Below are 24,067 nucleotides of genomic sequence, written 5' to 3' on the forward strand. Positions count from 1 at the left end.
ACTTCCTCAAGGAGGCTTTGAGCTCATCCTTAAAATTACTCCTGTTTGCCTCATAATCTCCTTCCATGTCAGTGCTTTAAATAGAATGTCCGGTGTGAGAATTATTTAGCCTGACAAACACTTATCAATTGAGTATAATTGGGGCCTCAATCACCAGGGATATTAGTCGGGGACTCACAGCCTTCCAGTGAATTAGGAGTATTTTGTGGACACAGCATTGTTGGTATTTCCATCCCTGGTGTCTTAAGATGCCTGCTGTATATAATGGAGGCGTGCACCCTTCCAAAATCATCAGCTGCACGAAACTGAAACAAGAAAAATCATTGAGATAAAATACTAAGGCTTCAGAGCTAGTCACATGGGGTGTAGTGACCAGATATTATGCAAAGTCCTCAATGCAGAGATGACTGTTCAACAGGCTGTTTATAGATTGTGCATTTTCAGCACTGATCTTGGGGGTACCCCACATTTGGGATGATAATTTTCATCAATAATTCAGCAGCCCAGTGAAATGCATCCAAATCCAACCCTGGTAATTGGGGAAATTAAACATGGTTAATAATGTGAAATTAAAAATAAAAATGATATTATGTCCACAAAACTATTGGCGATTAGTAAAAACCAATCAGGTCACTAAATTCCTTTAATTGTCTTCCTCATTGATTCAAAAAGTTTAAAAACACAGAACATACATTTTGTTTTAAGGCAATTGTTTTATTGCTCATTTATATTGGTATACAAATATCACACAATTCCAAGAAGTCACAAACAGTTACATCCCACAAATTCAGCAACTTTCTGTATTATCTGGTATCCTCCAGATTGGGTTTAGGAGTGTACCTTCATTCTGTAAAGTTCTGAAGATAGGAAGAACTGTTTCATAGAACTTCAAAGAAAGTATGACTGTATCCTGATATCCCAAAACCATCTATAAATTCGACAAAAATATAGGAATTTATTTTGGAGAATCCCAGATTATATTGACTCTTAAGGCAGATAAATAGTTTTTGGAATTTCCAGATGAAAGGCAGAAAGGAGCGAGGTAGTATTACAAGAATGTGCAAGTATTACAAAAATATCTAATAATCAACTTGATAGAAAGAATTACAACATGCAGCACTGATCAAATTCATCAGCAAAGTTTTGCTTTGAATCAGCTTTTCAAAAGGAGTGGAAGAAAAGGTAAATCAGTCTGAAATAATCATAGCAGAAAGGCAAGAGAAAGTTTGAAAAAAATAGCTCTGGGAATGGATTTAGCACATTGATAATTTTGCCAAATGTTAAAGTGTAAAAAAGATTAAATTGAATTTTATTTAGGGTTTGTGTAAATCAAGCCCACTGGAAGATTATGCAGATTTCTCATTGGTGGTAAAAGTGTAGCAATGTGATAATTTGGGTTCCCTACAACTTTACTTGGTTACTTTAAGTAATCTTTGGATGTCGGCTTCAATCTGGATGGTTTCAAATGATTTACTGTAGCGTTTGAAAGGTTCTCCGTCTGGTCCAATGAGGAACTTCTCGAAATTCCAAGAGATGTCCGTGCGGCAGACAGGGCTCCATATGATGTATTTGGGATCTTTCATCAAGGAAGTGGGATCATCGGCGGGAACAGGCAGCTTCTCCTTCAGGAACGCAAAGACGGGATGCGTGCCCGCACCATTAACCTCGCACTTCTGGAACATGGTGAAGTTGGGCTGATAGCCACCTCCGGGTCGCACATACTTCAGACTGTTAAGTATCTCCACATTCTGACAGTTCTCCTAAAAAGAGGTTTTAAAAACAATGGTGAAATTGCTCCATGAAAGCAAACTGGAAATTCGTATTGGATTACTGCAATGAAACCGCATGGAGATCAGTCCAGGTTAAGCTTCCTCAAGTAACAAACAAGACGAAAAGGTTAAAATTTAATGAGCTCTGGTTTGGGTGTCTAGGTGGGGCACGGGGGAGGGAAGGGGGGGGGGGGATCAGGACGGAGGAGGGTGTGGGGGTGATAGGGGAGGGTTAGTTAGTGGCATCCCACCCCTCTCTTTCCCCAACCTCTTAACCCCCCCTACACTCCCATCTATTTCCCCCCTCCACACTCCCTCCTCCTGCTACTTTCATCCCCCTGGCTTCACAATTCTTAACTCTTCAATTCTGCCACATATTGTTCTTATTTATAGCCTTTGTTCCAACCATCTGCCTGTCAACCCCCCCCTCCCCGCCTCTGTCAACCGATCAGCTACCACACTTTGTCCTGCCTCTACTCTTTTCCAGGTCTCTTCCCCCCCCCCCCCCCTCCCCAAATCAGTTTGAGGAAGGGGCTCGACCCAAAACGTCACCTTTCCATATTCTCCAGTGATGCTGCCTGAGTTGCTGAGTTACTCCAGCACTTTGTCCTTTTGTGTATTAACCAGCATCTGCAGTTCTCTGTTTTTGTACTATAACAGGCTTATCAAGTTACGGACTTGAAGCACAAGAAGCCTGCAGGCATGTTCCTCCCCATATACATGACATGCTGACCACATTTCCATTTCCAATACACTTTCCACATTTTACAATGTTTTATTTCTGGAATTTCAATTGATTAATATCAGCAAGAACATTAAATTATAAAGCACCTTCAATACTGGAAAACATGCTTTACGGGGGAGTAAAAGGGGTTATCTTCAGATGCAAGAAGGAAAACAGAGGCAATTGACCTTGATGTTCTTTTTGCCAAAAAGTTCCTCTGCTGAAAAATGCAACAATAATTATTTGAAAAATGTTGAGCCATTTCAGGTCGCAAACAATTCTTACACTAAATCGCCATAAAGTGCAATAAAAATAAAATTGGTTATATATTTTTTAACATAATTGTTCAGTGGCTCATGAGGTCATTGGAAGAAAATATTTCCGGTACAAGTTAATGATAAATACATACTCTTTTATTGGATATAGAAGTTTAAGTCTTGGGTTACAGACATCAGCTAGCACCTGACATGGAAAGAAAACTTCCAGCAGCTTTAATGAATAATTGATAAACGGAAAGCTTTGAAGTGTAAAATATCCTATTGCATATCCACCCATATTTACCTAATTTTATCTCTAAAAGTGTACACTTTATTTTAAGGTGGGAAGGGGCGGGTTGCTAAGGATCCTCTGCCAGACCAGATTAATTTTAGTAATGGAAGTCATCATCTTCAAACCAAACTAAATCTTTTTATGCAAACTGTCTGGGCTCTATGCTGTCATTTTCATCTTCTGACTTCAAAGCTCGCACAGGATATCATGATTTAACATGTTTAACTTAGCATTATGTTCTACTCTGAAATTGGGGGTATGTCTCTACACTGTACTGTTCTATGTTCAATGTGCGAACGGTGCAATAAAAAATAAAATGGAAGAGAGCCGGACAAATCATAGCCAGCTACAGATTACCTCATTTTGGGGGGAGGGGTTACCCTGATAGGCAGATTGCTGGACAAAGACCAGAAGCAGGTGTGAGCCAAAAGAAATGCGGTTGAGAAACTGTTGAGCAAGTTGAACGACTTTTGGTGGAAGGGGTGTGGGGGAGGGAAGAAACTGGTGCATTGTCAGTCAAGTTTCAGGGGAAGGGAATGGGATAGGGAAATAAGTAAGGGAAGGGGAGTATTGTGAGGGGAGGGAGAGAGAAAAGGGGAGGTGTTACCTAAAATTGGAGGATTCAGTACATACAGTTGGGTTGTACGCTACCCAAGAGGATTATGAGGTGCTCTTCCTCCAGTTTGTGTGTGGTCACTCTTTGGCAATGGAAGAGGCCTGGACTGAAAGGTCAGTATGGGAATGGGAATGGGAGTTAAAATGGTTAGCGACTAGGAGATCCAGTAGCCCCTGGTGGACTGAGCAGTTGCCGAATCTATGCTTGGTCTCACCACTGTACAGGAACTCACATCGGAAACACCAAATGCTGTAGATGAGGTTAGCAGAGGTGCATGTAAACTTCTGTATCACCTGGAAGGACTGCTGGCGTCCCTGGGTGGAGTTAAGGGAGGAGGTATACGGACAGGTGTCATATCTCCTGTGGTTGTAGGGGAAAGTACCTTGAGAGGGGTTGATTTGGGTGGGAAGAGATGAGTGGACCAAGGAGTTGAGGAAGGAGTGGTCTCTGCGGAAGGCAGAAAGAGGTGGACATGGGACGATGTGACTAGTGGTGAGATCACGTTGGAGGTGACAGTAATGTCGGAGGATTGTCCGACCCCCTTTTCTCTCTTCCAGTCCCCCCCCCCCCCCCCCCCCCCCCGCAATCAGTCATCAGTCCGAATAAGGGTCCCAACCTGAAACATCAGATGCTACCTGACCCTCTGAGTTACTCCAACATTTTGTGTCTCTTTCGTATCAACCAACATCCCAGTTCCTGGTTATTATCTTTTACGTCGTGATTTTTCTCTGACGCTGGCAAATGTGGGAGAAGAACATTAAGAACAATAGAGATCCATAATATCGTTTCTCAATTACAACAAAGTTACTCTATAAAAAAAAAACACAGAACAAATGTTAATTCTCATCAAAAATGGAACTCGTTCATAGGCAGAGTACCTGTGAAACTCGTTGAACCTGCACTGGACGAAGAACATTACTTTCCAAATGTGAAAAGCCAATAACAGTCAGCAGTGGTGATCCAGAGACATGTGTTTCATGTTAACCGATCATTAAAATGTCTGTATTAGGAAACAATCCAAAAAGGAGACTAATGGAATAAAAACAGGAAATGCTGGAAAATCTAAGTAGGTCATGTTGCATCTGAAGAAATAAAAAAGTCTAATTTAATGCTGGTTTTAAAATCTTAATAAAGGGAAATGACGCCAATTCCTTCTCTCCAGAGATCCCGCCGAGTTACTGTAGTTTTGAGTAAACAAAGTTCTGGAGTAACTCAGTTGTCAGGCAGCATATGTGGAGAGAATGAATAGGAGACGTTTCGGATCAGGACAGGATAGTTTCTGAGGTTGTGTGCAGACTTGATGGGCATGTTAGATATGCGGAAGTATACTTCGGAAACCGTTCTCCAGATAGAGGCTAATAAAGGTTTATAACTAAGTCGGTTAAAAAAAAGATGTTCGAAAAAATAATTCATTTTGATTACATTGATTTTGACGGGTTAGATCCTACAGGATTAAGGATTTAATCTCAGAGACATGGCTCCCGTCGTCTAGTTACCCCCAACATAAAATGTTCTACCGTAGACAATATAAACTGCTGATGCTGGTTTACAAAATGCTGGTGTAACTCAACGGATCAGGCAACAGCCCTGGTGAACACGGATACGCGACGGTTCGGGAATTTTACTCAGACTGCTAATCGGAAATTAACCAGTTTCATTTCACGCTTTGAAAACGGTTTTTGATTGCGCTTTGATTGCACTGCCATTAGTCACCCACCCATTTACACCAGTTTCCGAAGTCTTCACGACAAGTCGAGTTTCTGGGATTAAAAGACGGTAAAACCAAAGATCCTATCGCCCTTTGAGTAAAACTATCGCAACGTCTAAACTACTATCGCACCGTTTAAGAAACATTTAGACAGGAACATGGAGGGGCCAGGTTTAGAGGAATATGGGCCAAACACAGGCTGGTGTACCAGGCTAGAGCATGTTGGTGGGCGTTGGGAAATCAAGCCGCAGGGCCCGTTTCCACGCTGTCTGACTGAGACTCCAAAACCGAAGATGTCTTGAAAGGCATCAGTGGCGGCCGGCCGAGAGTCTCCACTCACCTGGAAGCCGAACTGGTTACAAGGGAAGCCCAGTACAACGAAGCGATGCGAGTATCGCGTCTGCAACTCGTTGAGTTGGGTGTAATCCCTCGCGGTCGTGCCTCAGAGAGAAGCGACGTTCTCGATCAACACCACTCTGCCTCTGTAGACATTGAAGTCCACTTTGTCGCCGTCCAGGGTGACGGCTGTGAGGTCGTAGAAAGACTTGACTGCCTTGGCCATGGTGCGCGGCAAACTGGGACTTGCGTGACCCTCGCAGCGATCTCACCCACTGCTAAACGTCAGCAACAAAGGATTCTGCAAACGCTGCGATGACTTTGCACAAAATAACTCCCGAGCACTCAATCCTGTTCAAAAGCAGGAAACAGACACCGCTCCCTCTGTAACCTGGCAATTAACCAAACCTCGCATGAGCAGAGGGTGGATTGCAGACGATTCCACCCATCTGTTAGAAGGAATGATCTTGATTACAGTTTGTGTGGAGTGGGTGGGGAAGATTTTAGAAACATAGAAACATAGAAATTAGGTGCAGGAGTAGGCCATTCGGCCCTTCGAGCCTGCACCGCCATTCAATATGATCATGGCTGATCATCCAACTCAGTATCCCATACCTGCCTTCTCTCCATACCCTCTGATCCCCTTAGCCACAAGGGCCACATCTAACTCCCTCTTAAATATAGCCAATGAACTGGCCTCGACTACCCTCTGTGGCAGGGAGTTCCAGAGATTCACCACTCTCTGTGTGAAAAAAGTTCTTCTCATCTCGGTTTTAAAGGATTTCCCCCTTATCCTTAAGCTGTGACCCCTTGTCCTGGACTTCCCCAACATCGGGAGCAATCTTCCTGCATCTAGCCTGTCCAACCCCTTAAGAATTTTGAGAAAACCTAATAATTCCAATTTATTTTGGACAACGGTGTAATGACGAACACCAATGTATATATAGACAGAGCAGAATATGTCATTTCTCTTTTTTTTAATTGACTAACTTCTGCGAACACCAGAAGCTGCAGATGCTGGGATCTTGAATGCTGAAAACATGAAGTGCTGGAGGAACTCAGCTGGTCAGCAGCAAAGATCCTATAGCGGAGCTATAAGATCTTTGGTCAGCAGCGTCTGTGGAGAGAAATGGACAGGCGACTTTTCTGGACCGTGACCCTTCCTCAGACTGTTTTGCAGATAGGTGGTGTAAGTGGCGAAGACAAGAGGTGAAAAGGAAACTAAATGGTGTCCGATGGGAGGTGTAAATGTAAAGCTGGAGGGGGGTTTGTGGGAGAAAGTGGATAGGATAGAGAGGAACGAGGTGGGACCAGGGGGAAATGGGGGACTATGAGATGTGAAATGAGTGTAGGAAGTAGGAGTAAGTAGCAGGGTGATGGGGTATGTGGGAGAAATAGGCAAAACATCGGGTGGGGGAAGTTGATGTCACGGGTGAGGTGGGTGGAGCAGGGGTATTACTTGAACTTGGAGAATTCAATGTTCATACCATTCTGCTATGTGCTACCCAAGTGGAATATGGGGCTGGGTATGAGGACATGAGACCTCCAGTTTGTGTATGGCCCCACTCTGGCAAATGTAGAGGCCAAGAACAGAAATGCTGGTATGGGAAGGAGAATTAAAATGGTTGGCAATTGGGAGATTCTGCAGGCCTTGGAGGTCAGAGCGGAAGTACTGGGCGAAATAGTCGCTTAGTCTACACTTGGTCTCGCCAATGTAAAGGTTGCTACACATGGAGCATCGAAAGCAGTAGACACGGTTTAAATGGGTGCATGTGAAGCTCTGGTCAACATGTGTCGTGGTTTTAAGACTCAAATTTGGATAAGATGACACGGACACGGAGAATTCTTCAAGAAGACGAAAAGCCTTTATTTGCAAATATTCAGCTGGAACATTCAGAGATGACACCACCTGTCCGCTCTCTAATTGCCCTCCGATCCACAGAAACAAGCAACTTTTTATTACACTCTTTCAGCCTTATCTCTGCTACATTATCTTTCATGCTGTACTCCTTCGCATCAATCTGTCTTTGATTCTAGTATTCTCTGTCTTGCCACCATTAACGTTCAGTCTTTACATTTCCTCCCATATCTCGTCCTTCACTCGCCATCCTTAAAATTAACTTCTAATGTCCCAGCTATGTCCTGCCACCATTATGTTTCAGTTAAAGCCAATTAAAGCCAAGGCTACACACACCATATTACATTGTTACATATTGGTTTATATGTTTACACACAAAGATACAAGTGTATTTATTAAGAATACAGATACAAAAGTAAAAATAAGTAACTTGTTTAGTGTCTTGATTACTAGATAAATGTTAAGTGCTGCAAAACTAGCAATCACGTGAGTCTGAGTACAGTAAGCTGATTACGTAAAATAGCTGACATCTGCTGACTGTGATTAATGTTTTAATTAAGTCTTCTGTAACTTCCATACATGCCAAAATTACTTCTTATACTGGACCTGTAGTTAGCTGTCTGAGCAAATGTCATTAATCTGGATATAAATATGTTGATTGGTTTCGAACTGAAAGATCAGTTGATATTCATACTTGCTCACACAAGCATCGACACACCCATTATTTACATGCCTGTTTTGGGAAAAAACACACACTTAAAAAGAGCACACGGTCGAGTTTATTTGGAATCAAAAATGAGGCAGGAAAACTGTGAGGTGATGTGCTCTTTCTGCAGGCCCCCTGACTGCTCCTGATGTGTGGCCTCATTATTCCTGATGCCATCCTTAATGTTCCTCCGTTTTGAACAGCCATAGGCCGGAAGGTGTCCAGGAACCAGTGGGGTTGCTGTACTTCCTCAAGGAGGCTTCGAGCACATCCTTAAATGTTCTCCTGTTTGCTTCATAATCTCCTTCCATGTCAGAGCTTTAAATAGAATGTCCGGTGTGAGAATTATTTAGCCTGACAAACACATATCAATTGAGTATAATTGGGGCCTCAATCACCAGGGATATTAGTCGGGGACTCACAGCCTTCCAGTGAATTAGGAGTATTTTGCGGACACAGCATTGTTGGTATTTCCATCCCTGGTGTTTTAAGATGCCTGCTGTATATAATGGAGGGGGCACCGCACGATGGCAGCCTTGCCAATGGTCTGTCATTTTGTCTTATTTTGTTATTTTTAGTGTGTTTTAAAAGTTGGTGTTAATGTTCTCTGGTTTGTTTTATGTGGGGGGTTGGGGTAGTGGGTCAGGGTAAACTTTTTTTCAGTCTCTTACCTTGCCGGAGATGCAATTGTTTTCCAGATCGTATCTCCGATCGATCATGGAGCTGGAGGCCTTGCTCGGGACTGACTTTGAGCCCCACCGCGTGGACATGGACCGATCCCTTGCCTGGGATCGATGCTCCAACCGCAGCCTGCGGATTTCAACATTGGGGTGCTCAAAGTCTCGGGTAGAGACCGAGTCAGGAAGCGCCAGTTGTAAAAGGTTTGAGCAGCCCCGACCCGGGGTCAGAGCGTGGGAGCTGAGATTGCCTCCCGATGCAAGAGCTTGATCGCCCCGAATGTGGAGGACCCAAACGCCGCCGGCTACGGGAGTCATGATCGCCCCGTCAACGGAAGGCTTCTCGACTGCGGAAGAGTAAAGAAGGGAAGAGATTTAACTTTTTTTCGCAGTGAGCAATGTGGAGGAGTCACTGTGGTGGATGTTTATGTTGAAATATATTTTGTGTGTTTTGTTGCTTTTTAATGGTATGACTGTATGGCAAATCAAATTCCTCATATGTTGCAAAACATACTTGGCTAATAAAGTATGATTATGAGGGGTGCCCCCTTCCAAAATCATCAGCTGCATGAAACTGAAACAAGAAAAATCATTGCGATAAAATACTAAGACTACAGAGCTACAGTCACATGGGTTATAGTGACCAGGTATTATGCAAAGTCCCCAATGCAGATATGACTGACATGCTGATCAATAATGTGGAATTTTAAATTAAAAAAAAATTATATTGTGCCCACAAAACTATTGGCGATTAGTAAAAAACAATTTATTTGTCTTCCTCATTGATTCTAAACGGTTATTAAAATCACAGTACATAAATGTTGTTTTAAGGCAATTGTTTTATTGCTCATTTTTTTGGTATACAAATGCCACATAATTCCAAGAAGTCACAAACAGTTACATCCCACAAATTCAGCAACTTTCTGTATTATCTGGTATCCTCCAGATCGGGTTTAGGAGTGTACCTTCATTCTGTAAAGTTCTGAAGATAGGAAGAACTGTTTCATAGAACCAAGGAAAGTATGATTGTATCCTGATTTCCCGAAACCATCTATGAATTCAGGCAAATAATATAGGAATTTAATTTGGAGAACAGTTTAAAAATGTCACTGCGGTTGTCTAAACAGTAGTGGAATATATTCATGGTTCTAATTTAATTTTAGTGCCTTAATGCACCAAATCTTTGGTACTGGAATAATAAATGAATGCACAAAAGACTAAATCCCAGATTATATTGGCCCTTAAGGCAGACAAATAGTTTTTGGAATTTCCAGATGAAAAGCAGAAAGGAGGGAGGTAGTATTACAAGAATGTCCAAGTATTACAAAAGTATCTAATAATCACCTTGATAGAGAGAATTACAACATGTAGCACTGATACAATTCTTCAGCATATTTTTGTTTTGAAACAGTGTTTCAAAAGGAATGGAAGAAGGTAAATCAGTCTGCAATACACGTTATAGCAGAAAGGCAAGATAGACAGTTTGAAAAAACTGCTCTAGGAATGGATTTAGCACATTGATTCAAGTGCAGTTTGCCAAATTTTTAAGTGTAAAAACGATTAAATTGAATTTTATTTAGGGTTTGTTAACATCAGGCCTACTGGAAGATTATGCAGATTTCTCATCAGTGGTAAACGTGTAGCAACCTGATACCTGTAACTTGGGTTCCCCGCAACTTTACTTGGTTACTTCAAGTAATCTTTGGATGTCGGCTTCAACCTGGATGGTTTCAAATGATTTACTGTAGCGTTTGAAAGGTTCTCCGTCTGATCCAATGAGGAACTTCTCGAAATTCCAGGAGATGTCTGAGCGGCAGACAGGGCTTCATATGATGTATTCGATCTCCTTTATCATGAAGGGGGGATCATCGGCAGGAACATGTAGCTTCTCCTTCAGGAACGCAAAGACGGGATGCGTGCCCGCACCATTAACCTCGCACTTCTGGAATATGGTGAAGTTGGGCAGATAGCACATACTTCAGCATGTTAAGAATCTCCTCATTCTGACTGTTCTCCTAAAAAGTGATTTTAAAAACAATAGTGAAAGTGCTCCATGAAAGCAAACTGGAAATTGTGTTGTATTACTGCAATGAAACCGCATGGAGATGTGTCCAGGATAAGCTTTACTTTCTCAAGTATCAAACAAGATGAAATGGTTTAAAATGAATTAGTTTAATTTTGGGTGTCTAGGTGGGGCACAGGGGAGGGAAGGGCGGAGAAGGGTGTGGGGAGATAGGGGAGGGTTAGGTAGATGCACCCCAGCGCTCTCTTTCCTCAATCCCTTCCCCCCGCTGCACACCCACGTATTTCTCCCCTCCACACCCGCTGCTCCTGCTACTTTCATCGCCCTGGCTTCACAATTTTATCTCTTAAATCCTGCCACACACCGACTGTTCATATCTATAACCTTTGTTCAAACCATCTGCCTGCGAAACCCCCCTTGCCTGTGTCAACCTATTAGCTGCTACACCTTGTCCTGCCTATCCTCTTTTCCAGTTCTCTCAGAGTCATACAGTGTGGAAACAGGCTCTTCGGCCCAACTTGCCTGCACCGGCCAACAATGCCCCAGCTACACTAGTCCCACTTGCCGGTGCTTGGTCCATATCCCTCCAAATATGTCCTATCCATGTACCAAAGTCTAGCTGTTTCTTAAACAATGGGATAGTCTCAGCCTCAACTACCTCCTCTGGCGGTTTGGTCCATACACCCACCACCCTTTGTGGAAAAAGATACCCCTCGGATTCCTATTTCCCCTTCACCTTGAACCTATGTTCCCTGGTCCTCAATTCCCCTATTCTGGCCAAGAGACCCCGTGCATCAACCCAATCTATTCCTCTCATGATTTTGTACACCCTTCTCCCCCCTCCCAAATCAGTTTGAAGAAGGGGCTCGACCCAAAATGTGACCTGTTCATGCTCTCCAGAAATGCTGTCTGAGCTGCTGAGTTACGCCAGCATTTTGTGCTCTTTTGTGTATTAACCAGCATCTGCAGTTCTCTGTTTCTGTACCATAACATGTGAAAGCCTGCTTAACAAGTTACGGACTTGGAGCACAAGAAGCCTGCAGGCATGTTCCTCCCCATTTTACATCACATGCTGACTTCATTTCCACTGCACCTTCCAAATACTCTTTCAACGTTTTACAATGCTCTATTTCTGGACATTTCAATTGATTAATATCAGCAAGAACTTTAAATTATAAAGCACCTTCAATACTGATAAACATGCCAGGGTGCTTTACGGGGGAATAAAAGGGGTTATCTTCAGATGGAAGAAGGAAAACAGAGGCAATTGACCTTGATGTTCTTTTTGCCAAAAAGTTCCTCTGCTGAAAAATGCAACAATAATTATTTGAAAAATGTTGAACCATTTCTGATCGCCAACATTGTTGACTGAACAATTCTCACACTAAATCACCAAGAGAAAATGCCATGATAATAAAAATGTTTTTTTTTTAAACATAATTTTTCAATGGCTCAGGAGAAGTCATTGGAAGAAAATATTTCCGGTACAAGTTAAAGATAAATACTTATGCTCTTTTTTGGATATAGAAGTTTAAGTCTTGGGTTACAGACATCAGCTAGCACCTGACACGGAAAGAAAACTTCCAGCAGCTTTAATAAATAATTGATAAACGGAAAGCATTGAAGTGTAAAATATCCTGTTGAATATCCACTCATGTTTAACAAATTTTATCTCTAAAGTTTTCACTTTATTTTAAGGTGGGGAGGGGCAGGTTGCTAAGTTTGTAAGAAGGAACTGCAGATGCTGGTTTAAACCGAAGATAGACACTAAAAGCTGGAATAACAGCGGGACAGGCAGCATCACGGGAGAGAAGGAATGGGTGACGTTTCGGGTCGAGACCCTTCCTCAGACTGGTTAGGGATAAAGGAAACAAGAGAAATATGTTCTGAAGAAGGGTCTCGACCCGAAAAGTCACCCATTCCTTCTCTTCAGAAATGCTGCCTGTCCCGCTGAGTTACTCCAGCTTTTTGCGTCTATCTAGGGAAACGAGAGATGTAGACGGTGATGTGTAGAGATAAAGAACAATGAATGAAAGATATGCAAAAAAAGTAATGGCGATAAAGGAAACAGGCCATTGTTAGCTGTGCGTAGGGTGAAAATGAGAAGCTAGTGCGACTTGGGTGAGAGAGGGAACGCTGGAGCTACCAGAAGTGACACTTCAATATTCATACTGCACCACTAGGTTATAAGCTGCCCAAGTGAAATATGAGGTGCTGTTCCTCCAATTTGCGTTTAGCCTCACTGTGACCATAAAGGTGACCTAGGACCGAAAGGTCTGTGTAGGAATGGGAAGGAAAATTAAAGTACCCAGCAACCGGGAGATCAGGTAGTTTCAGGCAGGCTGAGCGAAAGTGTTCTGCGAAACGATCGCCCAGTCTGCTTTTGGTCTCGCCTATGTATAAGATTCCACATCTTGAACAATCGATACAGTAGATGAGGTTGGAGGAGGTGAAGTGAACCTCTGCCTAACCTGAAAGGATTGTCGGGTCCCTGGACAGAGTCGAGGAAGGAGGTATAGCGACAGGTGTTGCATCTTCTGCGGTTGCAGGGTAAGGTACCCGGGGAGGGGTTGGTTAGGGTGGGAAGGGATGATTTAACCAGGGAGTTGCGGAGAGGATGGTCTCTGTGGGGTGGAGATGGTAAAATGTGACTAGTGGTGGGATCCTGTTGGAGGTGGTGGAAATTTTGGAAGATTATTTGTTGTATGAGACGGCTGATGGGGTGGAAGGTAAGGACAATGGTACTCTGTTGTGACTAGGGGGAGGGGGAGCAAGGGCGGTGCTGCGGGGTACCGAGGAGACATGAGTGAGGACCTCATCTATGTTGGAAGAGGGGAATCCCCGTTCCCTAAAGAATGAGGACATCTTGGATGTTTTCGTATGGAACATCTCATCTTGGGCGCAGATGCGACATAGACAGAGGAATTGGGAGTAGGGGATAGAGCCTTTACAGGAAGCAGGGTGGAAGAAATGTAGTAGGTTGTGGGAGTCAGTGGGTTTGTAATAGACGTCAGTCAATAGTCTATTTCCTGTGATGGAGACTGTGAGATCAAGAAAGGTGAGGGACCTGTCGGAGATGGTCCAAGTAAATTTGAGTGCAGGATGAAAATTGGTGGTGAAGTTGATGAAGTCCATGAGTTCTGCATGGGTGCAGGAGGTAGCAGCAATGCAGTCATCAATGTAACGAGATAGAGTTCAGGGATAGGGCCAGTGTACGCCTGGAACAAGGATTGTTCAATGTACCCTACAAAGAGGCAAGCATAGCGGTGGCAGGTTGCTAAGGATCCTCTGCCAGACACCAGATTAATTTTAGTAATGGAAGTCATCATCTTCAAACCAAACAAAAACAAACTGCCTGGTATGTCTGTATGATGTTATCTTCATCTTCTGACTTCAAAACTTTGACAAGATTTCATGATTTTATTTGTTTAACTTAGAATTATGCAGGTGTGAGCCCAAAATAAATACAGCAGCGAACTGTTGAGCCAGTTGAGCGACTTTTGGTGGAAAGGGTGTGGTGGTGGGAAGAAACTGGTTCAAGGTCAGTCAAGTTTCAGGGGAAGGGAGTGGGATAGGGAAAAAGTAAGGGAAGGGGAGTGTTGTGTTGGGGAGGGGAGTGTTGTGTTGGGGAGGGTGTGGGGTGGGGGGGGGGGGGGGGGGGGGGGGGGGAGAGAAGGGAAGGTGTTTGTAGAAGTTACCTAAACTTGGAGAATTCAATGTACATACAGTTGGGTTGTACGCAACCTGAGTGGATTATGAGGTGCTCTTCCTCCAGTTTGTGTGTGGTCACACTCGGGCAATGGAAGAGGCGCTGGCTTGAAAGGTCAGAATGGGAATGGGGGTTAAAATGGTTAGCAACCAGGAGATTCGGTAGCCCTTGGTGGACTGAGCGGTTGCCAAATCTATGTTTGGTCTCACCAATGTACAGGAACTCACATCAGAAATGCTGAATGCTGTAGATAAGGTTAGTGGGGGTGCATGTAAACTTCTGTCTCACTGGGAAGGACTGCTGGCGTCCCTGGATGGAGTTAAGGGAGGAGATATACGGACAGGTGTCATATCTCCTGTGGTTGTAGGGGAAAGTTCCTGGAGAGGGGTTGATTTGGGTGGGAAGGGATGAGTGCATCAAGGAGTTGAGGAAGGAGCGGTCTCTGCGGAAGGAAAGGGGTGGAGATGGGTCGATGTGACGAGTGGTGGAATCACGTTGGAGGTGACAGTAATGTCGGTGAATTGCCCAACCCCCTTTTCTCGCTTCCAGTTTTTCTCCTCCCGTTTTAACTGCCCCTGCAATCAGTCCGTAGAAGGGTCCCAACCTGAAACGTCAGATGATTCACGACCAATCGGGTTTCTGGGATTAAAAGACGGCAAAACTATTGCACCGTTTAAGTAACATAGAAAAATATGTGCAGGAGTAGGCCATTCAGTGCCCCGTTCATGCTTTTCCCCCATAATTCTTGATTCCTTTAGCCCTAAGCTAAATCTAATGCCCCTGTCCCACTTCGGAAACCTGAACGGGAACCTCTGGAGACTTTGTGCCCCACCCAAGGTTTCCGTGCGGTTCCCGGATGTTTCTGTCAGTCTCTCTACCTGCTTCCACTACCTGCAACCTCCGGCAACCACCTGCAACCTCCGGGAACCGCACGGAAACCTTGGGTGGGGCGCAAAGTCTCCAGAGGTTTCCGTTCAAGTTTCCTAAGTGGGACAGGGGCATAACTCTCTCTTGAAAACATTCAGTGAATTGGCCTCCACTGCCTTCTGTGGCAGAGAATTCCACAGATTCACAACTCTCCGAATTAAAAGTTTTTTACTCATCTCAGTCCTAAATGGCCTACCCCTTATTCTTAAACTGTGACCCCTGGTTCTGGGCTCCCCCAACATCGGGAACATGTTTCCTACATCTAGCCTGTCTAATCCTTTAAGAATTTTTAATGTTTCTATAAGAACCCCTCTCATCCTTCAATTCCAGTGAATACAAGTCCTGTAGACCCATTCTTTCATCATACGTGAGTCTCGCCATCCCGGGAATTAACCTGGTGAACCTACGCTGCACTCCCTCAATAGCAATAATGGCCTTCCTCAAATTAGAAAACCAAAACTGCACACAATACTCCAGGTGCGGTCTCTCCAGGGCCCTGTACAACTGCAGTAGGACCTCCTTGCTCATAAACTCAAATCGTCTCACACTTGGTCTCGCCAATGTAAAGGTTGCTACACTTGGAGCATCGAAAGCAGTAGACACGGTTTAAATGGGTGCATGTGAAGCTCTGGCCAACATGTGTCGTGGTTTTAAGACTCAAATTTGGATAAGATGACACAGACACGGAGAATTCTTCAAGAAGACGAAAAGCCTTTATTTGCAAATATTCAGCTGGAACATTCAGAGATGACACCACCTGTCCGCTCTCTAATTGCCCTCCGATCCACAGAAACAAGCGACTTTTTATTACACTCTCAGCCTTATCTCTGCTACATTATCTTTCATGCTGTACTCCTTCGCATCAATCTCTTTGATTCTAGTATTCTCTGTCTTGCCACCATTAACGTTCAGTCTTTACATTTCCTCCCATATCTCGTCCTTCACTCGCCATCCTTAAAATTAACTTCTAATGTCCCAGCTATGTCCTGCCACCATTATGTTTCAGTTAAAGCCAATTAAAGCCAAGGCTACACACACCATATTACATTGTTACATATTGGTTTATATGTTTACACACAAAGATACAAATGTATTTATTAAGAATACAGATACAAAAGTAAAAATAAGTAACTTGTTTAGTGCCTTGATTACTAGATAAATGTTAAGTGCTGCAAAACTAGCAATCACGTGAGTCTGAGTACAGTAAACTGATTACGTAAAATAGCTGACATCTGCTGACTGTGATTAATGTTTTAATTAAGTCTTCTATAACTTCCATACATGCCAAAATTACTTCTTATACTGGACCTGTAGTTAGCTGTCTGAGCAAATGTCATTAATCTGGATATAAATATGTTGATTGGTTTCGAACTGAAAGATCAGTTGATATTCATACTTGCTCACACAAGCATCGACACACCCATTATTTACATGCCTGTTTTGGGAAAAAACACACACTTAAAAAGAGCACACGGTCGAGTTTATTTGGAATCAAAAATGAGGCATGAAAACTGTGAGGTGATGTGCTCTTTCTGCAGGCCCTCTGACTGCTCCTGATGTGTGGCCTCATTATTCCTGATGCCATCCTTAATGTTCCTTCTCCGTTTTGAACAGCCATAGGCCGGAAGGTGTCCAGGAACCAGTGGGGTTGCTGTACTTCCTCAAGGAGGCTTTGAGCACATCCTTAAATGTTCTCCTGTTTGCTTCATAATCTCCTTCCATGTCAGAGCTTTAAATAGAATGTCCGGTGTGAGAATTATTTAGCCTGACAAACACATATCAATTGAGTATAATTGGGGCCTCAATCACCAGGGATATTAGTCGGGGACTCGCAGCCTTCCAGTGAATTAGAAGTATTTTGTGGACACAGCATTGTTGGTATTTCCATCCCTGGTGTTTTAAGATGCCTGCTGTATATAATGGAGGGGGCACCGTACGATGGCAGCCTCGCCAACGGTCTGTCTGTCATTTTGTCTTATTTTGTTATTTTTAGTGTGTTTTAAAAGTTGGTGTTAATGTTCTCTGGTTTGTTTTATGTGGGGGGTTGGGGTAGTGGGTCAGGGTAAACTTGTCTCTTACCTTGCCGGAGATGCAATTGTTTTCCGGATCGTATCTCCGATCGATCATGGAGCTGGAGGCCTTGCTCGGGACTGACTTTGAGCCCCACCGCGGGGACATGGACCGATCCCTTGCCTGGGATCGATGCTCCAACCGCAGCCTGCGGATTTCAACATTGGGGTGCTCGCAGTCTCGGGTAGAGACCGAGTCGGGAAGCGCCAGTTGTAAAAGGTTTGAGCAGCCCCGACCCGGGGTCAGAGCGTGGGAGCTGAGATTGCCTCCCGATGCAAGAGCTTGATCGCCCCGAATGTGGAGGACCCAAACGCCGCCGGTTACGGGAGTCATGATCGCCCCGTCAACAGAAGGCTTCTCGACTGCAGAAGAGTAAAGAAGGGAAGAGATTTAACTTTTTTTCGCAGTGAGCAATGTGGAGGAGTCACTGTGGTGGATGTTTATGTTGAAATATATTTTGTGTGTTTTGTTGCTTTCTAATGGTATGACTGTATGGTAAATCAAATTCCTCATATGTTGCAAAACATACTTGGCTAATAAAGTATGATTATGAGGGGTGCCCCCTTCCAAAATCATCAGCTGCATGAAACTGAAACAAGAAAAATCATTGCGATAAAATACTAAGACTACAGAGCTACAGTCACATGGGTTATAGTGACCAGGTATTATGCAAAGTCCCCAATGCAGATATTACTGTTTGACATGCTGTTTATAGATTGTGCAGTTTCAACACTGATCTTGGGAAAACATCACATTTGGGGTGATAGTTTTCGTCAATAATTCAGCAGCCCAGAAAAATGATCAATAATGTGGAATTTTAAATTTAAAAAAAATTATATTGTGCCCACAAAACTATTGGCGATTAGTAAAAACCAATCTATTAGTCTTCCTCATTGATTCTAAACGTTTATTAAAAACACAGTACATAAATTTTGTTTTAAGGCAATTGTTTTATTGCTCATTTTTTTGGTATACAAATGCCACATAATTCCAAGAAGTCACAAACAGTTACATCCCACAAATTCAGCAACTTTCTGTATTATCTGGTATCCTCCAGATCGGGTTTAGGAGTGTACCTTCATCCTGTAAAGTTCTGAAGATAGGAAGAACTGTTTCATAGAACCAAGGAAAGTATGACTGTATCCTGATTTCCCGAAACCATCTATGAATTCAGGCAAATAATATAGGAATTTAATTTGGAGAACAGTTTAAAAATGTCACTGCGGTTGTCTAAACAGTAGTGGAATATATTCGTGGTTCTAATTTAATTTTAGTGCCTTAATGCACCAAATCTTTGGTACTGGAATAATTAATGAATGCACAAAAGACTAAATCCCAGATTATATTGGCCCTTAAGGCAGACAAATAGTTTTTGGAATTTCCAGATGAAAGGCAGAAAGGAGGGAGGTAGTATTACAAGAATGTCCAAGTATTACAAAAGTATCTAATAATCGCCTTGATAGAAAGAATTACAACATGTAGCACTGATACAATTCTTCAGCATATTTTTGTTTTGAAACAGTGTTTCAAAAGGAATGGAAGAAGGTAAATCAGTCTGTAATACACGTTATAGCAGAAAGGCAAGATAGACAGTTTGAAAAAACTGCTCTAGGAATGGATTTAGCACATTGATACAAGTGCAGTTTGCCAAATTTTTAAGTGTAAAAACGATTAAATTGAATTTTATTTAGGGTTTGTTAACATCAGGCCTACTGGAAGATTATGCAGATTTCTCATCAGTGGTAAACGTGTAGCAACCTGATACCTGTAACTTGGGTTCCCCGCAACTTTACTTGGTTACTTCAAGTAATCTTTGGATGTCGGCTTCAACCTGGATGGTTTCAAATGATTTACTGTAGCGTTTGAAAGGTTCTCCGTCTGGTCCAATGAGGAACTTCTCGAAATTCCAGGAGATGTCTGAGCGGCAGACAGGGCTTCATACGATGTATTCGATCTCCTTTGTCATGATTCACAACTCTCTGAATTAAAAGTTTTTTACTCATCTCAGTCCTAAATGGCCTACCCCTTATTCTTAAACTGTGACCTCTGGTTCTGGACTCCCCCAACATCGGGAACATGTTTCCTACATCTAGCCTGTCTAATCCTTTAAGAATTTTAATGTTTCTATAAGAACCCCTCTCATGACCGACATTATTGTCACCTCCAACGTGATTCCACCACTCGTCACATCGACCCATCTCCGCCCCTTTCCTTCCGCAGAGACCGCTCCTTCCTCAACTCCTTGATGCACTCATCCCTTCCCACCTAAATCAACCCCTCTCCAGGTACTTTCCCCTACAACCACAGGAGATACGACACCTGTCCGTATATCTCCTCCCTTAACTCCATCCAGGGACGCCAGCAGTCCTTCCCAGTGAGACAGAAGTTTACATGCACCCCCACTAACCTTATCTACAGCATTCAGCGTTTCTGATGTGAGTTCCTGTACATTGGTGAGACCAAGCATATATTTGGCAACTGCTCAGTCCACCAAGGGCTACTGGATCTCCTGGTTGCTAACCATTTTAACCCCCATTCCCATTCTGACCTTTCGATCCAGCGCCTCTTCCATTGCCCGAGTGTGACCACACACAAACTGGAGGAAGAACACCTCATAATCCACTCAGGTTGCGTACAACCCAACTGTATGTACATTGAATTCTCCAAGTTTAGGCAACTTCTACAAACACCTTCCCTTCTCTCCCCCCCCACCCCACACCCTCCCCAACACAACACTCCCCTCCCCCACACAACACTCCCCTTCCCTTACTTTTTCCCTGAAACTTGACTGACCTTGAACCAGTTTCTTCCCACCACCACACCCTTTCCACCAAAAGTCGCTCAACTGGCTCAACAGTTCGCTGCTGTATTTATTTTGGGCCCACACCTGCATAATTCTAAGTTAAACAAATAAAATCATGAAATCTTGTCAAAGTTTTGAAGTCAGAAGATGAAGATAACATCATACAGACATACCATCTTCAAACCAAACAAAAAAAATCTTCACAAACTGCCTGGTATGTCTGTATGATGTTATCTTCATCTTCTGACTTCAAAACTTTGACAAGATTTCATGATTTTATTTGTTTAACTTAGAATTATGCAGGTGTGAGCCCAAAATAAATACAGCAGCGAACTGTTGAGCCAGTTGAGCGACTTTTGGTGGAAAGGGTGTGGTGGTGGGAAGAAACTGGTTCAAGGTCAGTCAAGTTTCAGGGGAAGGGAGTGGGATAGGGAATTGCCCGACCCCCTTTTCTCTCTTCCAGTTTTTCTCCTCCCGTTTTAACTGCCCCTGCAATCAGTCCGTAGAAGGGTCCCAACCTGAAACGTCAGATGATTCACGACCAATCGGGTTTCTTGGATTAAAAGACGGCAAAACTATTGCACCGTTTAAGTAACATAGAAAAATATGTGCTTTTCCCCCATAATCCTTGATTCCTTTAGCCCTAAGCTAAATCTAATGCCCCTGTCCCACTTCGGATACCTGAACTGGAACCTCTGGAGACTTTGTGCCCCACCCAAGGTTTCCGTGCGGTTCCCGGATGTTTTTGTCAGTCTCTCTACCTGCTTCCACTACCTGCAACCTCCGGCAACCACCTGCAACCTCCGGGAACCGCACGGATACCTTGGGTGGAGCGCAAAGTCTCCAGAGGTTTCCGTTCAAGTTTCCTAAGTGGGACAGGGGCATAACTCTCTCTTGAAAACATTCAGTGAATTGGCCTCCACTGCCTTCTGTGGCAGAGAATTCCACAGATTCACAACTCTCCGAATTAAAAGTTTTTACTCATCTCAGTCCTAAATGGCCGACCCCTTATCTTTAAACTGTGACCCCTGGTTCTGGACTCCCCCAACATCAGGAACATGTTTCCTACATCTACCCTGTCTAATCCTTTAAGAATTTTTAATGTTTCTATAAGAACCCCTCTCATCCTTCAATTCCAGTGAATACAAGTCCTGTAGACCCATTCTTTCATCATACGTGAGTCTCGCCATTCCGGGAATTAACCTGGTGAACCTACGCTGCACTCCCTCAATAGCAATAATGGCCTTCCTCAAATTAGAAAACCAAAACTGCACACAATACTCCAGGTGCGGTCTCTCCAGGGCCCTGTACAACTGCAGTAGGACCTCCTTGCTCATAAACTCAAATCCTCTCGCAATGAAGGCCAACATGCCATTAGCTTTCTTTACTGCCTGCTGTACCTGCATGCTTACTTTCAGTGACTGATGTACAAGCACACCCAGGCCTCTTTGCACCTCCCCTTTTCCTTACACGCTGAGTTACTCCAGCATTTTATGTCTACCTTCGATTTAAACCAGCATCAGCAGTTCTTTCCTACACCATTCAGATAATAACCTGCCTTCCTGCTATTGCCACCAAAGTGGATAGCCTCACATTTATCCACATTATACTGCATCTACCATGCATCTGCCCACTCACCCAACCTATCCAAGTCACCTGCAGCCTCATAGCATCCTCCTCACAGCTCACACTACCACCCAGCTTTGTGCCATCACATTTAGATGTCACATTTAGTTCCCTCGTCTGAATCGTTAATATATATTGTAAATAGCTGGGGTCCCAGCACTGAGCATTATGGCATCCCACTAGTCACTGCCTGCCATTCGGTAAAGGACCTCAATACCCTAACCCCAATACCATGTGCTCTAATTTTGCACACTAATCTCTTGTTTGGGACCTTGTCAAAGGCTTTTTAAAAGTCCAAATACACCACATCCACTGGCTCTCCTTATCCATTCTACTTGTCAAAAGACATAGAAACAAGATTCTCTGGTCTGATGAAATCAAGATTGAACAATGCATGAAATGTGTGTAGACCTAAATATTGTCGCTTCCAATTGTAAATACTCATATTGTGTATTAAAAATATTGAATGGCACCGACTCAGAGACCTGGACCTTAAATCACCAGGGCACAATTCAGAATTCACATTGTGCTGCATGTTGAAATTGACTTTCATTGCAATTGTACAAGTGGCATTTTTAATGCTCATGCTAGTAAATGAACCCAGTTTGGAACATATTTAGAAGATTAAGCACCAAATGGAGTGAGAAATCTTTGCTTCAATAGATCTAATGCAAGCAGATCTCTCTTCAACATAACAAAGGAACAGAGCAAATGATCAGAAGACATTATTGGCAATACATTTTCCTTGTATATGTAAAAAGTACACAGATGCTCCGAAGAATGGGAAATATTAGTAAAGGCTTCCAGCGATGATTGAAAAAACTTTATCAACTGCTAAAGTAGTCTTCTAATATTATGGGACAACATAATGTTTTGGTAGGCTGGGATTAAGGCTGGAAAACTGTTGCCGTCTATTGTTTCAATATTCATTTAACATTATTACTAATTTCAAATACACTATTTCATATAACGTAGGTTTGTCAGGGGTTATTAATTACAAAGTGGAAAATTGTATTTCATGCCATTGATTAAAACCAAAGTGAATTTCCACATTATTCCATCAAAACTGCACAGATCTATCACATCACTGTCAGAGGGGTTTCCTTTGAACTTTGGATGTAAATATTACAAGGGAATTCAAGAAAAGACCAGAATTATAGAAACACACAATCCGCAGAATTTTCAATTTTAAAAGTAATTTTCAGCTTTCAAAATGAAAAAAAATTCCTGTCCTTTGATTTCACAGATGCTCCAATTTAAACCTGTAAGGCTTGGACTTTGAACGGAATGATGATTGGTTTTAGCTCAGGGGTGGGGAACCTTTCATGTTGGAGTGCCGCATTAAGTTAGCTGATAATCTAATAAAGCCGCATCCAAGAAACTTTCAATTAGATATACTTCAAGGTGTACATTATTTTGGTTAAAACAGCCCTCATGACTTTCTTATGTTTTAATTTCAGTCCGGGAGGATTATTTTGTTGAATCTTCTTTTACTCTTGGTATTTTAAATACGTTCATTTTAAGATTAAAATAAAATAATAAAAGACGAACAAAAACATATTAATAAAAATAAAGGTTTTTTTCTACAAAATTTAGATTAATTCGAAAGGCCGCACTTATGGCCTAGAAGGCCGCATGCAGCCTGAAGGCTGCAGGTTCCCCACCCCTGGTTTACCTGCTTAGCAAAATGTGTAATGTTTTGTTTTTGACATGTACAGTGGTGGGATGGTCATGTTTGGGGGATGCCATATCAGTCTCCTATTTAATCCAAGCAGCAATACTTCCTATTTTCAGATCTCCAATGAAGACCAAAAATAGCTGGACAAATGGCAAAATATACATTTAATTGAAAGCAATTACGGCTATTACGCAAAATTAGTTATAGGCATTGCTCAAAACCATTAATCCACAGCACCGTCGGGACAGAAAATAAGTAAGAGAAGGAGCTTGTTCATTCATGAAAATA

General features: G+C 42.8%; 1 protein-coding gene across 1 annotated transcript; it reads right to left on the reverse strand.

The window, feature by feature from the left end:
- Window positions 1–693: 693 nt before the first annotated feature.
- Window positions 694–6,157, reverse strand: gpx2 (glutathione peroxidase 2). The gene is made up of 2 exons (XM_033026874.1): window positions 5,707–6,157; window positions 694–1,760 (listed from the first exon to the last, which is right to left on the reverse strand). Exons 1-2 carry the CDS (start codon window positions 5,926–5,928, stop codon window positions 1,410–1,412), a joined length of 573 nt encoding a protein of 190 aa, XP_032882765.1. The 5' UTR covers window positions 5,929–6,157; the 3' UTR covers window positions 694–1,409.
- Between the last annotated feature and the right edge of the window lie 17,910 nt (window positions 6,158–24,067).

Source organism: Amblyraja radiata, chromosome 9, assembly GCF_010909765.2.
Source record: "Amblyraja radiata isolate CabotCenter1 chromosome 9, sAmbRad1.1.pri, whole genome shotgun sequence".
NCBI classification, from domain to species: domain Eukaryota; kingdom Metazoa; phylum Chordata; class Chondrichthyes; order Rajiformes; family Rajidae; genus Amblyraja; species Amblyraja radiata.